The 21,650-nt window shown below is 42.0% G+C and overlaps 1 protein-coding gene across 5 annotated transcripts in view; it reads right to left on the reverse strand.

Moving 5' to 3' along the window:
• The window catches only part of CFAP221 (cilia and flagella associated protein 221), a 37,619-nt gene extending 19,781 nt beyond the window's left edge, over window positions 1–17,838 (reverse strand). The window contains exons 1-10 of one of the 5 annotated variants that reach the window (XR_009558212.1): window positions 16,929–17,113; window positions 11,252–11,436; window positions 10,410–10,510; window positions 9,100–9,186; window positions 8,885–8,980; window positions 6,897–6,997; window positions 3,436–3,539; window positions 2,468–2,627; window positions 1,076–1,208; window positions 869–980 (exon numbers count right to left, since the gene is read on the reverse strand). Coding sequence is in view for 4 of the 5 variants with exons in the window: in XM_060279120.1 (XP_060135103.1) it covers window positions 869–980; window positions 1,076–1,208; window positions 2,468–2,627; window positions 3,436–3,539; window positions 6,897–6,997; window positions 8,885–8,980; window positions 9,100–9,186; window positions 10,410–10,510; window positions 11,252–11,393 (1,036 nt within the window). In the remaining variant the exon portion in view is untranslated. Of the gene's footprint in view, window positions 1–868; window positions 981–1,075; window positions 1,209–2,467; window positions 2,628–3,435; window positions 3,540–6,896; window positions 6,998–8,884; window positions 8,981–9,099; window positions 9,187–10,409; window positions 10,511–11,251; window positions 11,437–15,533; window positions 15,991–16,928; window positions 17,114–17,716 lie in introns of those variants that run through there. The other 4 variants (XM_060279120.1, XM_060279123.1, XM_035129803.2 and 1 more) reach the window with 4 other exon arrangements.
• Between the last annotated feature and the right edge of the window lie 3,812 nt (window positions 17,839–21,650).

The following is a 21,650-nucleotide window of genomic DNA, read 5'->3' on the forward strand; positions in this document are numbered from 1 at the left end:
GATATACAACAAACCCTCTTCAAGTGGTACACATTTGAAGAAGTGATCATATGATGACCAGGGTGGCACAGTGGCAGGATCAGTACAGAGAGGGTCCCAGGCCAAAACCATGCAGGGAGGTTCATAAGCATGGTCCTCACAAGCACAAAGTTATACTGCGTCGAAGGGACCTTCAGGGTCTCTCATGCTGAGCAGTGCTCAGAATTGCAAGGCCAGGAGAGAGTTGTAAGTGGTTTATTTCAACAGGGGGAAGATCATTCAGATTCAGATGGAATGGTTCAGTTTGTTTGTTTATTGTCCAAAAATATTTATAACCACCTGTTCATCTACAGTATAGAGATACCGAGACAGTATCCATCCATCTATCTATGTACAATACATCATATAGACTAATCATACAATAAAATTATGAGATTATTCATACTATGCATATTATGTAAGAACTACAATGAGACATTATTAGTACCTGTACGTCACAGAATCAAATTAGTAAATGTACAGAGATGCCAAAATTAGTCAAACTAAGCTGTGTTTCATGGTGGGAACAAGTTCCTCCAACTTCAAACCACTTTCCTAGGGCTGACTAGCGAATCTGCCTGGGGTGGATTGGGGGAGAAGATGGAAAGTGATGAAATGAAAGCACAGGTCCCTACCACAAAGAGCATACAATCTAGAAAACATCACAAGAGACACAACAGAGGAAGAGGAGGGAATAGAATGCAAATGTAAATAGGCGAAATAGTTTGTGATCACTGCACTTACAGATCAAGTGTGTTTGCTGCCATTTCCATGTATTCTAGTCAGGACCAGAAATTCCAGCCCTGTAGTACCACACATTACACAAACACATAATATTCAAAGTTATTACCTTCTTTTAAGTATTTAATCTTTAATTTGCCTGGTTCCTGAACCAAAACAGTTGCCACGGCATAAGGATTTGACAAATCAGCTGGGAATCTCAAGTTTTTATACTCAATGGCCTACGAAATAAAATGTGACACATCAAAACAAACAATGGGCCCAATTTCTTTCTAACAATCTTTGCCGCCATTGTTATTTTCCTTAAATCCCCCACCTGTGGTTTTTGTAGGGGACTGCCCCGTTCTGGCTTTGGCAATGCTGTCTTCTGCAGTAGCCGTGCCACTGCTTTTTGTGGAGACTTTGGTATTCTCGCCAAAACTGCTTCTTGCTTCTCAAAGTCTGCTTTCCTAGATTTCAAAAGAGACACATAATTTTAATTGTGATAGATGGAAGTACAGCTACAGTTCTGCAAAGGACATCAACCCATTAGGATGCGGTTGAAAAAAACATTGGCTTTTAAGTGGGAGTCTAAAACTTGGGATATCTTGAGACTTGAATCACTGTGTATGCTTTAGCAATGGCAGAAGCCCTTGAGACAGCTATATCTTCCACCTGTGCCCAGAGCCCAGGCATCCTTTTATGTGAAAATGGAGAGGGTCTCCTTCCTTGCCTCTGCTGTTACGCTTGCCAACTGAGTTCCAAGGTGAGAAGGAGGAAAGAGTGAGAACAACTGGGGTGGTGATGGCTGAGAGGCAGATGATGGTGCTCTCAAGAATTGTTCTTTGCTTCAGATTTTAATCTGAGCCCGGTCAGAATTTGTAAGTTTATAAAGTTAGCCTCTTGAGACGTAGCCAAGAGACTATGGAAGCTGGCTACATTATTGTGAAAACACTTTAAATTCTATTTTTTTTCTAAGTTCTAAAAAATTATTTGGATGATGTACAGTCCCCATTTATATGACTCCAGTGAGGAAAATACTCATCTCTGCTAGGGTATCAAATTTCTGTGAATTCTGAAGTGCATTTTGTGATACAGTTCTCAACTCCATGTAGGTTACCAAAAATGCTTATTTTAGGATAAAATATGTTGAGAAATGCATACCCTGAGAAAAAAATGTCAACTCTTAAAAATACATATTTAACTATTTTTATTTACCGTAAAATGCACATTAATGCAGAAATGGGACAGAATAGAATTAGGAATGAGCACATGAAACTGACATGGCCTGGAAACTAAGACAGCTCTTTCCCTCCCTAATTATAAACATATGATGCTGAAACTCAGTCTGCTGTAAAAAAAAAAAAAGACATTACTATTCTCAAAGCATTCTTAAAGAGTATCTTTACTGCACCTTTTTCCAAACAAAATGATGGGCTGGATCCAGTTAGAGAAACTTATCTCCCACTTAAATTAACAGGACTTTGTAGCTAACCTTTTCCTCTGATTTCAACATTGCCTAAGCATCACATTTACTTACTCATTTACTCTGGATTCAGCCTGATGTATTTTTTTCATCTTGGCTCATTTGTTTCTAACACGCACCCACTATATGGTTGTTATGATAGGACACTCCTCCCCAGGAAATATTATTTTATAAAGGTTTCTCAGTGAAACACACAATGATTTAAAAAAAAAGATGTTCAAAGAAAGCACCGACTGCACATACGTTAATGTAGAGTGTGGCGATGATGTTCCTGTGAATGCACATACATAAGGTTTTGAGTTAAATTGTGAAATCCACAACTCCATTTTCATCTGGGCTGTTCCGTATTCAAATGGTGCAAATGTTACCATAATTTCTACTTTCCCATTGGCAGGAATTATTCCTGTAGTGAATGAACGAATTAAAACAAACAAACAAAAAATAGTTAGTGCATTCATCTTGAAATCACAGCACTTTTATGACCAAAAGAAATTGTACAGAACAATCAGGGATGTTGGGGAGCTTAGTTTGAGAGGCCTTAAAGGTGATGTGAATTTGGCAAGGTGATTGGAAAAGCAAATTACTAGTATAGTTCAGCAGCTGGTGGCACTTCTTGGTAAAAACAAACAAACATGATTACCCCTAAAGTTCAACCTTTTGGTGCAGATAAGCTATGGCATCAGCTCAAGGCAACATGGCCCAATATCCAGGGAGGATGGGCATTGTAGTCTAGCAGCATATCGATGCTCATAGGTTTCCATTTCTTCAACTGGGGAGGTTGTAGCAATTAAGATCTCTGTTCTTAATTTGTGGAGTAGGGGGCAATCCTAACATCCTCTCTACCACTGATGGGGTTTTATCTACAGCCCTGCCACGCATGGCAGCCACAGTGGGACTTTGGAGTGGGTGGACAGGACAGTGAGATTGGCTTGAGATCCAGAGAATTATGGGCCAGCTGGGACCGGCCCTTCCCAATGAACCCCACATTTTGCGGCTTTCCACTGTCTCCTGCCAAACCAAAAATTCAGCAGCTGGTGGAAAGTTGTCTTAGCTGGGTGAAGGGACACTTTTCCTCATTCCAACCACCCACCCATCTACCTACCCAGCCCAGCATGAGGGGTGGGTGGCAGATTGCACTATACAGTACATGCTATTTAAGATACCAGCATTCACACATTAATGAAGTAATGCTCCCCCTCCCAAGATTTTACCAGATGTTGGATGAACCGTAAAGGCTTTGTGAGGCTGAAGATATTCTATGTGGAACTCAAAATCTATGGGACAGCTGCACTCCAGGGGGATCATATATTCTTTACTGGAAAAGGTGATACAGGACAAAAGAATCAGAAATAATTACATTAATGTTCATTAGCACATCTTTCCACCCATGGGCAGCATGACAGATAGAAATGTACTGAGCAGGTAAGTACAAACCCTCCTTAGCCCTGGAAAGTGACCTTAATCCAACTGTTAAACGCAAAAATTTGGCTCTTTTCATGCTGGTAGCAGCTTTAGATGGCTATTGGTCAGCAATGGAAGTCTTCTATAGAGCTATCCAGAGAGACCTGGATCAGTAAGGTTTGGGATTGATCACTGGATCCCAAACATATTCAGTTGTATGTTGGGATGCCCTATCTTTTCTGAACTGGTTGCTGTTCTTTCTGCAATTATTTTTAGTCTGACTCTGTACTAAGTGATGTAGGGCCTTTATATATAACTGGATTTGATTTTGTGTAGTTATACAAGTTGTTCTTTCCTGATATATTGAAATAATAAAAAAATTGTGGGAAACGTAAGTACAAAGAGACACGAATATGAAACCCTTGTCAAATTAATGCAATATATGAACCAGAGACAGGTGACAATAAAGTAGTATTTTTATTAAAATGAGCAATTGCTGGAAGAGAAAAAAACACAATAATCTGTAAAACAATCATGTATTTAATTTGCTCTGGTGCTGTATTTTTTCACTACCGTATTATCTTGAAAGAAAATTTATATTATTTTATGAAAATAATAAGAAAAAAAGACAGCTGTAATGTTTTCATGAGTAAAAAGCAGTCATCACTACAGTGTTTTTAATTTATATGAGGCTTGGGCAGAAGGTAAATCTTTGTGTACTTTGCTCTAGATCAACAAGGATTTATGACACCAAATTGTTTAAGAACAGAAGAAACGGTATAGCCTGCCTAGCCCAGCAAATTCTACTGCTGAAATGACAGAAGTTTGAGATAACCAGCAGTGGGTCTTTGCATGGAAACACTGTGAGTTCCTGGGCTGTTAATTCTTTAATTCCAAGCATGTGTCTTTTGCACCAGGTTTTGCTCTGGGTGCAATCTCAGGGTTCTAGCAAAAAACAAGAGATCCTGCAAGCCTAGGGTCTCACTGGACTCAATGGGGCTTACTTCCGAGTAGATGTGTACAGAATTGCACTGCACATCCTGAATTAAAAATTGTGTGATCTCATAGATCAGGTATTTTAGAATTTAGTTTTCAGCAAACTCCTCTGACAGTCACTCAGGTTGTAGGTCACAGTTTTGAGTACTCCACCCCATAAAGAATCCCCACCCCACTTGCACATTGCATGTATAAATAGATCAACGGAGAGAAACTACATCCATTTGTCTAGACTGAGCAGCATTCATCATCATCATCATCATCATCATCATCATCATCATCATCATATTTTATTTCTACCCTGTCCATCTGGCTGGGTTTCCCCAGCCGCTCTGGGTGGCTTTCAACAGAACATTAAAAACAGAATAAAATTTCAGACATTAAGAACTTCCCTAAACAGGGCTGCCTTCAGAAACTTCTCCATCTGTAGTCATAAGAGGTAGCATCCAGGACGGATAACGTGATACTTTTGGAACTGTTATCCAGCTCTTGCTTAGTTACATCTATTGATATCAATAAGGCTTATTCACAGGTTATTGGAATTAGCCTCATCTTCTCAGCCAATGATTAGACCCGTATCCTAAGCTAAAAAAGCAGCTTCGGATTCCTAGCTGGCTGACACCCGCCTGTTGGATGCCCTATGTATTTTCCAAAAGCCTAGCCTATCTATAAGGATTTTTGCATGTCTGGTTTTAACTAGTCAAAACAAAATGACTTAGAAAAACACAACATATTCTTCACTTTATTATTTTTTACTCAAACTCCTCCAACATTCTATAAACTGTTGACTAAAATCCTGTCTAGCTGATTAAGAAGGAATGTAGTTTATATGTAGTATTGCCTTGAATTTTTTTTTAAAAGGCTGGATGAAGAAGAGATTCACTGCTTGATAGGTTTTTAACATTTCCAATTTGGGTAGCAATTGTGGCCTTCCTAAGAAGGAAGCCATGGGTGGACAGGGTGAGATGGGTATATGTGAAGAATGGAATTGATCATGGGACCCAGGAGAGATTTTTTTAAAATCATAAACTAACTTTCACTTAAAGAGTAGGATTTGTAGGAAAAAAATATACATAGTTAAAATCAAAGTGGCTCCAATGAGGATACTGCCTGTAAGTAGATGCTACACACACACACACACTATACCTTTAAAGCACATTCAAAGCGCTTCCTCTCCCTCACTTCAATGCATTCAGGAGAATGTTTCTGGGTCCACAACCAGGGACTTTCATGCATCAGGAAGTCATAGCTCAATGGTTTAACATCATAGAAACATAGAATTGCAGAGCTGGAAGGGACCCCAAGGGTCATCTAGTCCAAACCCCTGCAATGTAGGAATCTCAACTAAAACATCTATGACTGATGGCTGTCTTTCCTCTGCTTTAAAACCCACAATGAAGGAGAGTCCACCGCCTCCCAAGGGAGACCGTTCCAACTGTCCAACAGCTTTCACTGCCAGAAAGTTCTTCCTGACATTTAGTTGGAATCTCCTTTCTTGTAACTTGAAGCCATTGGTTTGAGTCCTACCCTCTGGAGCAGGAGAAAACAAGCTTGCTCCACCTTCCATGCGACAGCCCTTGAGATATTTGACAATGGCCATCATATCTCCTCTCAGTCTCCTCTTTTCCAGGCTAAACATCTTCAACTCCCTCAACTGCTCCTCATAAGACTTGGTTTCCAGACCCTTGATCATTTTGATCGCCCTTCTCTATACACGTTCCAGCTTGTTATTATAGAGCATCTGTTTTGCATACAGGAGATCCTATGTTAAATCTCTGGCATCTCCACGTATGGCTGGGAAAGACTCCCTTCTGGAACCCTGGAGATTCTCTGTTAATTTATGTAAATAATACTGAAACAGGTAGATCAATGGTCTGATTTGTTATGTCGGTTTCATTTGTTCCTATAATATACCATCTCTGTACTATAACTCTGTAAGTAAGAGCACAGTGCTAATGGAAAGCATTTATACAACTCAAGGCTACCATAGTGGAATATAAACACTGTCTCTCAGAAATCTCATCAGCCTTGGAGAAATACAGCATTACAGTTGCAGATAATCTTTCAGAATAATCAAATATATTTTACAATGCTTGCCCACTGACAGCACACTGCTATGGTAAAACCAGATGCAATTGTATTTCCTGATTGAGTTAATATTATATGAAAAGGTACTCTGTTTTGTTCTGCCCTCTCCCCAACCTGTCACATTAAGCTAATTATTTTAGCAACACATGAGAAACAGTTTAATTTTTAAAAAATCACAACAGCTTACCATTGTCCTAGAGAAACATCAGATAAAGTAATGAAGGATGGAAATTCTACAGTGTTCATCACAGGATAGGCATGTAGAGGAATCAGCAATGTGTCATCTCCCTGGAGGGAACACCAAGAAGGAAATTACATAGACTGTTACAAGAGATAAATATTAATTGACATGCACTGGGGTGGTTACTAACTGGCTCCTCTTGTACTACTGAGTTACAAGAACCAAGGTTATGTGGACCAAGGTTATATGGACTGTGAAAAATGACTGGCTTTCAATAGAGAATAATGGAGATAAGAACATACACAATGTAGGGGAAAGTTATTCAGTCTGATTTTATACATGTTTACCAAGTTGCAAGACTTACTTATAATCAGAACAATTGTTTATTATTTATAAAAAGAGCCAAATATATATTAGGCACTGTGCAGCAATAGACAAAAAAAGTCCCTGACTACAGGGTCACTTTTTGTTTGTTTGTGTGTGTGTGTGTGTGTGCGCACACACACACACACACACACACACATGTGCAGGATTACGGCCTTATTCCATTTTCAAATATGAAAATATGGACACAGATTTAGACAGCCATATGGCCAAATCAGTGTGCTTTCAGCCTAAATCAGGGAACTTCAGCCCAAAAGACACAGCCATTGGTGAGTGGGGCCAGAAGAAAAGTTGGCACAGAAATGGATGTGGCTTTTAAATTTGTACAGTGGGCTACATTCCAGCCACACATGCCAGTGGTTTCTATACACAACCTTGCAGAAAGCATGCCAGTGCAAGTAGATAAATAGGTACCGCTGCAGCAGGAAGGTAAACGGCGTTTCTGTGTGTTCTGGCACTCGCCACGGTCCTCCAAGCGCTAGTAGCTGTTTATTCATGCTACCCACATGACCCAGAAAAGCTGTCTGTGGACAAACGCTGGCTCCCTCGGCCTGAAGCAAGATGAGCGCCCCACCCCAAAGTCGCCTTTGACTGGACTTAACCGTCCAGGGGTCCTTTACATTTACCTTTTTGCCTTATACAGAGACATATCTCTCCATCCAGGCAAGCAATAACATATTCCAGTCAGGTACAAGCATACAAAAGAGGTGGAGAGAAGATTACCCAGGGAGGGGTGGCGCTTGGGATGGGGGCTTGATATATAGACTTAGAAGGACACATTCAGCTCCTGGGTCTGAGTTTCCCCGTCCTTAGCTTACATTTTGGTGGCTTTGTCAGGAATGGTGATAAATGACCTTTTTTCGCCTTTAAAGGTATGTTTCTAGTCCTCTTGGGGATGAGGAAATATTGAAAAACATAGAAGCTTTCCTGAAAATGTTCAGCATTCTAAGAAGCTTCATTTTTATTTTTCTGCAGCACTGAGTTGCAAATTTCACAAGTGTATTTCCTATAAGGAGATTGCAGTAAGGATCGTGCCTAAAAATACTGTGTAGATAATCCACTCCAACAAAAATTTTCTGCATTCGAGTGAAAAAACTACGGTACCAGTTTCGAGCATTAAAAAAAACCTGGAACCATTCTTCTGAACACTTCTATTTTGAATTTCAAACCAAACCAGACAGTCTTAGTATTTCCCCATTAGGTTCACATTACAGTCATACCTCGGTTTGCGACCGCGGACCCGGAAGTGTTTACATCCGGGTTCCGCGGTGCGGGGATGCGCAGAAGAGCCGCTCTGTTTACGATGTACTCGGGGAGCGACCGGAACGAATTGCGGTTGTAAACCGAGGTATGACTGTAGACCTCTGTTTGCTCCCCCCTCCCCCCCCCCAATTCAGTGTGTTATCTCTTCATTGAGGGTAGAACAAAATAACACAAAGGAAAGAGATGAATAATACAGACTGACAATACAGTGACTAAAATTGAGTGATATTAATCTGTAAGATCAATCCATTATTTTTATGTATCATGGACTACAACAGCATATTTATTTCACTCATACAAAGTGAGGAGGAGGCTACATATACATTTCCCCCCTTGTGGTGTCTTACCTGAGAATGGATTCTAATGCAGTCATAATAATATCGCCATTCATCAGCACAGAAATCAACCGTAATTGGGAAGGACAAGCCAGGGACAAGCCGTTGCTGTAAAACAGAGAAGGGTAATTTCCCAAGAAGTGCCCAGCTGACATTTATATGGCAATGTGAAAATGGAAAGTGGAGAATTAAATGCAAATGATGAGAAGGTTACTACTGACACTTACTATTTTGCTGTATTTGATCTGAAAGTACTTTGTCTCCGGTGGAATAACATGGAAATTTATAACTTCGCTTGAAATATTGAGAAGTTTCTGTTGAACAAAATAAGCAGGGTTTTTTCTGCCTTTCATTTTAAGAACAAACATCTATGTTTTAAAATCTTAAGTGACAGTCTAACTGTAATGAATTCGAATTGCTATCTAGTGAACTTTGGAAAATAGGTCCTTGACCAATCATTTCCTTCAGTATTGTTCTTATGGGTCGCCCCCCCCCCCACTTTGTGTTTGCAAAAGATATAGAAAAGATATTCAGAAAGTGGTCAAAAGACAGTGGCTGCATTTCTATATTATGCCTACACTACAGTTTAGAGACACATTCATGAGCAAGAAGGAGCTACAACAAGTTTTGAGCTGGCACACCACTTGCTGCCCCATGGTCCAAGGAGAAGCTTGGGCAGCATTTTCACACATGTATCCTGAATCTTGGCTTGTTATGTCTAAGGATTTTTATAGATTTTCACGGTTCTGACCAATCGAGTTCGATTCCTCTTGTATCAAATGTTGGCTTATGTCGCAGCCACTTTTACACTATCATATTTTTTTTAGGTATACATGAAAAATACACATATTTATTCATTTAAAAGTGTCAAGCCCCATCCTGTACTATATTTCTGCTACATAATTCTACATGGACATTAATATGCATGTAGTTTACACAGTTAAAAACGCATTGTTATATGCATATGCTAGTTAATTTAGGAAACATGAGAGTGTATGCAGATAATATTACATGGATAATAATGTGTTTAATAATACATATAATATGCAAGAATTATTTGAAGTTTTAGAGGAACCAGGGTGGAGAATTCACTTCCTGCCAAAATTAAGGAGCAAGACGGGAATTAGAAAAAAATAAATCTGTGTGGATAGAGATTTTCCCCTAGTTGTGTTGTCTAACCCAAGGAATTGTAGTTTACAGCCAACTGCAACTAGTTTAAACAAGCCAGCTTCATAAACTATGGTTTTAAATCTGACAATGGCTTGCTCTAAACCATGGCCCCTATTCTGGATCTGGACAATTTGAGATCCAGTGAAACAAAAAGCAGATGTTACCAAAGTCCTTTTCCCAATTGTACAGGAGGGGGAGGGGGGAGGATAAGAGTGTCCAAGTCCAGGGTGCTCTGTGGCTCTGTCCTGCTTGTGCACATCTTAGACTAAACCATGGTTTAGCGTGATGTGCATAGGTGGCCAGTGGGCAATTTCAGGTGTAATTATTTCATTTCAGTCCGCTACCTAACAACACCATTATTACTTACCAGTTCTTGTTGCTGATGTTGTTCCATTATATACCCTCCAAAGTGCATGATGGCAGGTTTAGCCTGTATGACATCATTTCTTACAAGCTTTCTAAAAATCTCTGAAAAGGAAAAAAAAAGAATGAAGTAAGTCAAAAGCAATAATTGGTATATTGAGTCAGATCAGCTGGATCAGAGCTCAATTAAAGTTAGCGGTGACTAACGTGTTCCATATATTTTAATAAGGCTTAGCTGTGATTAGCTTAGGCCACAGTCTAGTCAGCCTACATTCTTTGTAGAAAAAGCTATCAGGGACCTGTTCCCAACCTGCTCATTGCTATCAGCCTCACCACACCAAGCCAGATGTTGTCTTTTTGTAAGTCTCCTCACTTCCCTGCCTTGGCCAAGTGCGCAAAGGATTTAGCAGCCATTCTGCCTGCATAGCAGCAGTGTATCTCTGGATTGCTTGGCCAACCAGTCAACTGGAGCAAGACTGGAGCAAGACTGAAGGTCTTTCAGATGACCTATTTGTTGAGCATTCAGGGAGATTAGATAACCTTGGTTTATTTAATAAGCGTTTGCTCTGATTAGTTTGCAGGAAGTGGCATTGTATCAAAGCAAGTATTAACCCCCCCCCCACTATCCAATGCAGTGCCCCATCTCTTAGCTTCTTCCAATAAGTCTAAACTTTAAGAGGAGTGTTTTTGTGTGCGAGACCTCCCAATCAACTATAACAGCACAACCTGGATTTCTTGGTAATGAACCTCGCACCCCACCGAAAACAGTTAACCTTTGGAAGCACCCGAAGGCCTTAAAAAAAACCTATAAATCAACAAGTCCCGCCTGCATAAGAAATCACCTACTGGATTCCACAAGGCGATTGGGGACATCAGTTGCTTCCTTAGTAGCATCCACCAGGCTGTCCAAAAGAAGAGACTGCAGTTTCTCAGGGGGTTCTTTGGTGTTGCTGAAGTCTTCGGAACGGGCTGATTTCACCACTTCCATCTTCTTTTGGTTATTACAACTTCCCAGGCATCAAAATCATTCCCTGTAATCAAATGCAAAAATATAGAAGTACATGTTAAAATTCTACATGCACAAAGACACTTGTGCAAATTCCTAGTCGAAAGTTCAATTCCTGCTGTCGTGGATGACACTGTACCCAGCTTGCTTAGCATTTCCAAGGAAATGCCCCCCTTAGAAACCAACAAATGCTTTATGAATAGGATATTAGCCTCATTCATAATGGCCATAACAACATGCAAACAACTCCACTAATTATACAAACCTACTTGCCCATGTATATCTATGTAATTATTTTATGGCGAGGAGAAAAACCAAACAACCATTTTTAATGACACTTCCTTGTTTAGTTGTCTGAAGGTGATTCTCACGTGGCATACACAACAAGCAGGGGGCTTTTTTACAAATCTGTTCTATAATCCTTCCTTCCCCAAACTCACTCATCTGGAAACAGGGTAGAAACTGAAGAATATGTCTAGGTTCCCTCAGCAACAGGTTTGTAGAACAAAGTTTAGTGGGGGGGGGGCAGGGAAGGCTTAAACCTTAATAGGAGGCTGAAAACTAGACCCAGTCAGATTACTACATCTCTGCTCAGAGATCTGCAACGGCTACTGGTTTGTTACCAGGCCAAATTCAAGATGTTGCTATTAGTATAAAAATCCCTTAACAACCTGGAGCCAGTTTACTTGGAGGACTGCCTCACCAGTGCTATTTTTCGAAAATGTGAGAGGGGTGGTGGTGCTGGAACTCACCATGAACACCTCATGCGTTTTCTCAGATTGACAATGGCATCCACCTGAGAAGTGCCGGAACTGAGTTCTGGCAAGTTTCGGCTGAAAAAAAGCCCTGGCCGTACCTTGTATGTGCCTGCTTCAATCTATGGAACTGGCATTTCTACAAGTGCCATATGACATGACAATAGGCACCTTTGCTGTTATTAATTCCTGCTAAATACATTTCTGTTTAGGGAAGCCTACCCAGAAATGTAAACTTGATGTTTATTTAAATATGTAATTATGGGATGAATTCAATGTAGCACTAACCAGACTGCTGTCAACGCAAGCATTTCTGCTTGCCTGATGGAACAAACGGCCCTCTCTTCCCCTGCTGTGCTGTTATTGGGGTTCTCCCAACCTCCCCCCCCCCCCCCGCCCCAGCCAACTTGGGGGAAGGCACAGGAGGAGGCAAGCAAGGAAAGCCCTAATGAGTCAACAAAGTCCTTGTGCAGGCTTCTGCTAGCCGGACTTGTTAGCTGAATCCAGCCCCTTGTTTTAGAATGCATTAAAAAACAAACTGATTTCATCCTATACATACATAATACATAAAATGTTGAGCTGCCATTGTGCAGCTCCCATCGGAGTACTGATAGCACCTCATCACAATCCTGGATTTGCATGAAGCCAGGAAAGGGGATGGGGGAAAATAGAAGGCAGTTTCCCAAATTAACAGACCTAATAAGAAATCACTCAAAAGAAAGATTAAGGAGAAAATGCAACGTCTTTATAAATTACATGGAGAAAGAAGGCTTCCAAAGCATCACTTGGCTTAGTGTAGACTAAATCCCACTGGCAATCAGAATGTCTCTCCAAGACTTACCAACTAAATACAGTTATCTATAAAAATAAATAAATTGATTTACTAAGTATGTTCATGGATAGTGGGAAGTCATGATTCGAATTAAGGAGTCAAGCCAAAGCTTTGTAAAGAAGGCTTGTACTCCCTATGTAGAATTTAATTTGATTTTTTTTTTTAAGTTACTGGTGGTTATCTATTTTTTGTTTTTATTCTTTTTCTGTTTGTGTTTCTTTTGTTTTTCTTTTCATTTAATTTATGTATGATGGATGTATCTATGAGTGTTTGCAATCAAGAAATGAGATAGAGAAGGCAGGTTGCACCACAGCAGTGGCCCTAGGACAGGAGAAGGGAGGTAACACTGAGAGGGGTAAAGTGGTGGTTTAAAACAATGGCAGAAGTTTGAGTAAAGCAGGGATAGATGAAAATGGTGGTGTTAAACAACAACAGTTTTGAGTGAAATACTATGGAATATTTGAAGGGGTTGCAAAAGGAGGGAGCAAGAGGCATGGGAATGAGGTTGAAGATGAAAGCAGGGGCATGAAAGGGTCTGAAGAAGTGTGCATGCACACGAAAGCTCATACCTATGACAAACTTAGTAGGTCTCTAAGGTGCTGCTGGAAGGAATTTTTTTATTTTGTGAAGAATAGGAGAAAATGTAGAAAGGGTGCTTAGGAATTGGGATGAGAGGGAGGAAGAAGATTCAGGAGGTTCTCATGATGTAGGCATGAAAACAGGGGTGCAAAGCAGGGCTGCAGAACAGAAGTGAGAAGTGGCTTCAGAAATGGGTGAAAAGCAAGCTTAGTAGTTGCATGGGGAGGAAAGGGGAATCTCTGGTGGGTTAAACGTGGGGGACTGGCAAGGGGGTTGGCGAGCAGAGCACAGCCCCTAGTTATTTATATTTATAAAAAATAATTAGGCCAATTTGTTTTTAATCTCTGACTTTATCAGGATTCTTAAATGTTTGTTTGTTTTCATGGAAACAGCTTAGAGGTTTTGATGTTTAAGCAGTATATAAATCCGGTTAAAAAAACAAAACAAAACAGTATCGCAAGGGGGATACCAATATTCTCTCACTAATTGTTTCAGAGTAACTGCTGCTCACACCAATCTTCTCCATACTCAGTGATACCAAAGCAGACTGCCCTTGAACTCTCCTTTTAAGTAAGTACTGTAAGTGCTTAGCCCTTCCTATGGTTTAGGTTAAAATCCTTTTGACTGGATTTTGACAGGATGCAAGTCCCATTGATCAAAGTTGGACTAACTTCTGAGTAAACATAGTACTGTACTTAAAATCCCAAGGAAAACAAATGCCCTTTCTGACAAATTATTTATTTTGTTTTAATATTGAAAACAATATTATAGAGCAAAGGCCATTTTTCAGCAAACAATCTGACACATCACACACACAAATTAAGGCTTCATCACAGAAATCCAAACAGCAATGTTAATTATAATTGCCAATCTTCATTAACTTTAAGAACCTCATAATGGCTCAAATGCTTTCGAGTAAGTCAACAATCCATAATTCTGCCACATAAAAGGATCACAATTCAGATATACTGTTATGCTTAAGAAACAGGTCCTGACCAAACAAATGTAATGTAATGTACAGAAAGTTTATTTTCATCCATCTCAGAATGTTCCAGGAAAGGAACTTTTTTTTTTAAGAGTATGATAAATTAATCTCCTCTGGCAATCTTTTAAAAATATCTTAATTTTTCCAACTTCTTCTTCATTTGTTAGACATTAATATGTGGACTTATAGTAACAGCATTTCAATTCCCTGCTTTAAATAACTTTAGAATGAGTTGTTTACTTAATGAAGACAATTACAAAAGGCAGCAGCAGCTAAGAGGAATTGCAGGTCCAGTTGAAGTAAGCAGAGTTATCTCAATGTAAATAGAGCCTTGGGCTTGCCACAGAAAATTAAGCAATAAACCGTCCATTGTGTGCACAAAGCTTCATCTGCTGGGCATCTGTCAAAGCCAACCCCTTCATGACACCGCAAAACCAGGTCAAGCCTTGGAACAGAAAGGGAGAGAAAAGGAGCAAATCTTTTGGGTGGAACTACATGTTATACTGAGGACTTTTTTTCCAGCCAAAACTTGCCAGAATTCAGTTCCGGCACCTCTCAGGTGGGCACCATTGCCATTATAAGAGAACAAGGGAGGCATTCATGGTGAGTTCTGGCACCTCTTTTTCTAGAAAAATAGCACTGGTTATACTTGACATAAAGTGGACACTGAAAAAGCATCCCACTTTCAAATTGGCCAGCCCCACCCCACAATGCTTACCAAGTATCTTGATGACACTGTCACACATTTCCTGAGCCGAACTACATAAATGGCTGCAGCCAGAAGGGGAATGAGGCCAGCAATACTACCCAAATTGAGGGAGAGAGGAGATGAACTGCTGCTTTTGACACCAACCCTGTGCTATGTGTTTCTCGCACAACACAGCTTCCTCACCTATCTATTCTAAAAAAGGTTGCATGTGCCATATTGGAACATACTGTTTACGGTGGGAAATAAATAGAGAACAATGTACCTTAAAAAATACAATGTGTGAGAACTTGTGTCTGGGACTCGGAAGACCTGGGTTCAAATTCCCAACCAGCCATGAAGGTCTCCGGATGAGTTTGGGCCAGGCACTCCAGCTCAGCTCAACCTCCCTTTGTATCGTGGGATCTCAAGAGAACATGGATTCTTAAAAAAAGAAGAAGGGTGGGACAAACTTCCACAGGTATTTCTAGAAGAGTGATAGCCAATCATTTGGGCAAGCACACTAAGTCCGCACTATGCAGTACTGTATTACAACTCCAATCCACACTTGTTTAGTCGTTTAGTCGTGTCCGACTCTTCGTGACCCAATGGACCAGAGCACGCCAGGCAATCCTGTCTTTCACTGCCTCCCACAGTTTGGTCAGACTCATGTTTGTAGCTTCGAGAACATGATCCACACTACTAGAGTGCATATAAATTTATCCTTGTATCCAGAGGCAGGTGTGTCTTTATCTAGTAGTAGGGCAGCACTGAAGAGAAAGGAACAATATCGTAGCAGGACCTCTTCTCCTGCACCCTTGTTGAAGTGCACCTCAAACACGCCTGCCCCTTATGGCACCCATGCACAGGTTGGTCACCTGTACTCGACAATCTGCTGCCCGAAGCAGTAGACATGTATGGCCCTCAAACTAACATTTGAGGACACATGTGTGCCCAGGCGCCATGTTGGCAACCCCTGGGTGTTGTCTGCAGTTGCTCATGTAGAAACTCACTACAAGCCGAGTTAGTGGTTAAGGAAGCCGTTGAGGCCTGAGCCAACATAGAGAAGCAACCCAATTCTCCAGGAGCTAGCCGCCTGGATCATAGCTGTTTCTAAAAAGGAAAACATGCCAAATATTTAGTCTATAATGCAATGGGCAGTAGGATACCAAGGGTGGCAACAAGGGGGTGTCAGGGTGACACTGGAGGCATAAATGACTATCAGGCTGTGGAGAACTGGTGTCATCAGTGGATCAAATCCCTCAGTTATGTTGAATTAAACTAAAAAGTTTTAATTGGATTCTGAAGAAACACACAATTAATTGTTCCTGTTCTAAATTTTATGATGTGGCTTATGCAAACCGTTATTTTGAATAATGCCTTTTAAAAGGACACTAGGAATGAGTTTGTGGAACTAAAGGGGGGTGGGGGGAAGTAGCCTGAAAAAAGTTTGGGAACCATTGCATTGCACCCTGGAATAGACAATACTGGAACAGATGGGGAAATAGTTGCAATGACAACAACAACAACAACCCACACCCTCGTCCGCTGCCTCACGCAGGGCAGTTTCTGCTCTGACAATGAATCCCCTGGCAAACGACAGCCTGCTGCGCTTGCAACCTGCCGGGCCCCCAGTGTAAACCTACCAGCCCTTCCCTTCTGGGCTCAAGGAGGGACCTACCGTGCGTGCGGGTCACTCCACGCAGCCCAGAGCCAGCCGGGGGAGCCGGGTGGGCAGTGGGGGGCTGAGCGGGGAAGGGGCATGGGGAGGGCGAGGGGAGCAAAAAGAAGGCGGCGTCACCCGCCTTTCCCCTCCGCACGGAGCTTCTCCCTCCGCCTCCGTTGCTAAGCCGGTCGCCAACTCGCCGTTCCGAGGCACAGAGCACGCTGCGGACCGTGCCATTCTCGGCCGGGGGGAGGGGGGGGAAGCGAGGAAGGGAAGCCCGCCAGGCAGCAGAAGGCTTTTCTATCTTCCTCACAGGTTTATGCTTCAAGTTGTGGCTTTAGGCTCCTTAAATAAAAAAAGCAAAAAAAAAAAAACACGTGCTTGCTGCCTCGGAAAAGGGTTTTCAAGACAGAGGGGGCTGTACCATTAGTTTGAGCAGGTTAGTGAAGTGAGTTTGGGAGGGAGGATGAGAAAAACGTGGGTTTCTCCTCCTGCGCTTGTACTCTTGGAGGCTGCTTTTAATGAAAGGGCTGGTGCCGTGCGTTGTTTTCATTGTAATTATTGGGTATGGTTTCAATAGATTAATTCTTTCCATGGCTAATTGCTTTTAATGATTTTTTTTTGCGGGGGAGGTATGTTTTTAGCAGTAGTACTTATTGTTATATGTAAGTTGCCTTCCAGCATGTTAGTGGCTTTATTTACCGGGCTTAATTTGAATCAAGAGAGAGTTAGATTCTGGAATTGGTTTTGAATCGCAGAGCCAACCCTGAAATATAAGGAATGAATACTACTATTACACATACCGGTAACTGCTGCGGGTGAGCATGGACCTGGTCTGCCTTTCACTTCTGATGGAAGAAGGGCCACAGCCCAGTGGAACAGCATCTGCTTTCCACGCAGAAAAGACGCAAATTCAATCCCCAGCACCTCCAGGTCGGACAGTGAAAAGACTTCTGCCCCAAACCCCAGAGAGCTGCTGCTAGTCAGTGTAGACAGTACTGAGCTAGATAGATCAATGCTCTGACTTGGCATGTGGTAGCTTTTGATGCTTCCATGCATACCAGCCACCACTAGCATCTGCACACCTAGGATTAGAAGGCAAAACGGGTTTCCAGGGTTGGTCAGATTATATCCCCCCCCCAACCCAACCCCTATTTTAGGCATTACTTATTGCAAGTATTGTAGCTCCAGGGATCCTGGAAGCTTGTCAGAGCTTCTCTGATGAGCGGTAAGAATTGTAGGGAGCTTTCCATGCAATACAGCTTTCCCATCAATCCCAATTTCCCTCTGCAACCTTTCCCTTGATATATAAGAGGTGGTTCAGTTGATGAAGGGAGGCGGAGAGGGTCCAGCTGCCCCAGAATCCTTTGCAACATGCAGCAGATCCACAGGGTCTGTCAGATGCAAAAAGCATTCATTGAAGGCCTAAGGTTTGCAAAACCACTGCACTAGAACAAACCTGCACCTTTAAAAGTTATGTGCAACAGTCCCCCGCCTTGCTTCTACATGTAACTGTGATATGATAAGCAGTGCCTTAGCTGCATGTTATATCAGTGCCGGATTTATGTATAAGCTAAACAAGCTGTAGCTCAGGGCCCCACTCTCTTGGCCCCCCCCCCAAAAAAAGGAATAGGAAAAAAACACCTGGATGTACAGTTCCAAAATATAAGATTAAAAAAAATGAAACCTACATACAGCAACAGTGTTTTGTGTTGTGTAGGCTCCTATGATGTAAGTAATCAACACAAAAAAACCAGTGACAATTTGTTGTTGGGAAAGGACAGCTGGACATATAAAGGGCTCCATTACCTTCAGTAGTTTAGGGCCTCATCAAACCTAAATCCGGCCCTGTGTTATATGCATGACCTGGAAGTTCAAAACAAGCAAGAGGAAGGCACCTTGCTCCCTGTAGTATCTGACGATGACCTTACAACCTGAAGGTGGAACTGCTGCCTCATATGCCACCTTATAACAGAAACACTTCTGACTATTATGATTCATCCTTGCCTTTGCCAAGGGGATGTGGCTGGTGGTTAATAGCCAGCCATAGCAATCCCATGCAAACAAAAGTCTCATTATTTTGTTAGTAGACTACCTGTCTAACTCAAAAACGAAACACAAATGAGAAAGTTAAGAAAAGGGGCAATGAAAGGTAACAGGGAAGGAGGAACTGCGTTGCAGCAGGACATTGTAATGGTGAAGATACAAGCAGGCAAAGCAGGTTTAAATTCTGCCGATGGAGATGGAATCTGATGTCCTGTTCTTTCTCTCTGGATCTGGACCTGATCTCTGAAAATTTCCAAAGGGCTTCATGGCTAGGGGTCAGGAGGAGAGAATGGTCTTGTATTCAGGTCTGGCTAAGTGTGCTTCCTATTTAGGCATCTGGTTGGCCACTGTGAGAAGAGGATGCTGGACTAGATAGGCCATCGGCCCAGTCCAGGGGGCTCTTCTTTGATTCTTTTGTTAAATGCAGGGCAAACATTGCAGAAAGGTGAAGCGTCATCAACCACATCACCAGCTGTCTCATGAACCATTCCTCTGCACCAGATGGAGGAAAGGTACTTCGCCAATATGGATGTGAAACTTTGATGCACCAGTTGTGTTGTGCAAGGCAGAAGAATTGCCACAAACCAGGCCTTTAAAAAGTTGGGGGGGGGACAACAGGGATTTTACAGGGCTAACTCTTCCATTGGGCAGAGTTGGGCAGTTAAGGCATGCAGAGTGGAGAGAGTATTGTGTGAGCCAGACAGCTTACCTTGTGCCTCCTAAGCTAGTCCGCTGCCCTGAGGTGCAGTAGAGAATGCTGTCCTGTTAAAAAGGTAAAGGTAAAGGGACCCCTGACCATTAGGTCCAGTCATGACTGACTCTGGGGTTGCAGCACTCATCTCGCTTTATTGGCCGAGGGAGCCGGTGTACAGGTTCCAGGTCATGTGGCCAGCATGACAAAGCCGCTTCTGGTGAACCAGAGCAGCACACGGAAACGCCATTTACCTTCCCACCGGAGCGGTACTTATTTATCTACTTGCACTTTGATGTGCTTTCGAACTGCTAGGTTGGCAGGAGCAGGGACCAAGTAACTCGAGCTCACCCCATCACGGGGATTCGAACCGCCGACCTTCTGGTAGGCAAGCCCTAGGCTCTGTGGTTTAATCCATGGCGCCACCCATGGCCCGTGTCCTGTTACCAGTGTTTAAATTAGTCCAACTGTCAAATTGGTTAGCTGTTCAATATGGAATCGGGGTGATGGAAATCACCATCTTGTCCTTTGCGTGACACATCAAAATGTTTTGGGTTGGCTAGACAGGGAAATTGCTGGACCACAGTAGTTCTGCGGTTTAGTAACTTCATTCTGGATTCTTCAGAATATCTGAGGGAGCAAATCATCTCAGTACCTACAGATGTTGATAATATTAGCCCAAAGTACCGGTATATTTAATATGGTCTTGTAGCATTATAAGAAAAAGAATGCTTCTAATTTAATTCTACATTAGCCTTTCCCTTTTTCCCCTTTACATTTGCTGTATTGCTGCACAGTGATTAACATTTTGTGGCAGATCAAATATCAGAAATGCAGGCAGGTAAAACGTTCTAGAGTGCAATATCCACTTCCTGGACATTTGTTGTTGTTTAGTCATTTAGTCGTGTCCGACTCTTCGTGACCCCATGGACCAGAGCACGCCAGGCACTCCTGTCTTCCACTGCCTCCTGCAGTTTGGTCACACTCATGTTGGTGGCTTCGAGAACACTATCCAACCATCTTGTCCTCTGTCGTCCCCATCTCCTTGTGCCCTCAATCTTTCCCAACATCAGGGTCTTTTCCAGGGAGTCTTCTCTTCTCATGAGGTGGCCAAAGTATTGGAGCCTCAGCTTCATGATCTGTCCTTCCAGTGAGCACTTGGGGCTGATTTCCTTAAGAATGGGTAGGTTTGATCTTCTTGCAGTCCATGGGACTCTCAAGAGTCTCTTCCAGCACCATAATTCAAGAGCATCAATTCTTCGGCGATCAGCCTTCTTTATGGTCCAGCTCTCACTTCCATACATCACTACTGGGAAAACCATAGCTTTAACTATACGGACCTTTGTAGGCAAGGTGATGTCTCTGCTTTTTAAGATGCTGTCTAGGTTTGTCATTGCTTTTCTCCCAAGAAGCAGGCGTCTTTTAATTTCGTGACTGCTGTCACCATCTGCAGTGATCAAGGAGCCCAAGAAAGTAAAATCTCTCAATGCCTCCATTTCTTCCCCTTCTATTTGCCAGGAGGTGATGGGACCAGTGGCCATGATCTTAGTTCCTGGACATAGCTAGCCTTTTTTAAATGGGCTACTTGGGCAGCAATCCTGCCTCCAATTTTTTAAAAAAGGATTTGGCATATACCAAATATAATCAGTGCAAGCCAGCAGTAAGACACGACAAGGGCGGGGGCTCAGGTCTGTAGTCAGATTTCACATTTGATAATAAGCATGTATGTTCAAGGGGTGGAGGCATGAAATGCATAATCTGTATATGTTTGATTTTGGACAAGGGCTCTGAAATGAATTTACCAGGTTATAACTTCTGCCCTCCCCCCAAAAATCAGTAATACAAGGATGCAGTTTTGTGTACCATTACTTAGATGTATAAGTCTTGAATAAATGTGATTAGGCATGGGCTACACATGTAGCAGCTGTTGCCCTACTTTTTACACTAGATCAATATAGTTGTCACCATATGTAGCTTCCAGGGAGTACTTGCATCCCTAC

This window comes from Zootoca vivipara, chromosome 1, assembly GCF_963506605.1.
Source record: "Zootoca vivipara chromosome 1, rZooViv1.1, whole genome shotgun sequence".
Lineage (NCBI taxonomy): Eukaryota > Metazoa > Chordata > Lepidosauria > Squamata > Lacertidae > Zootoca > Zootoca vivipara.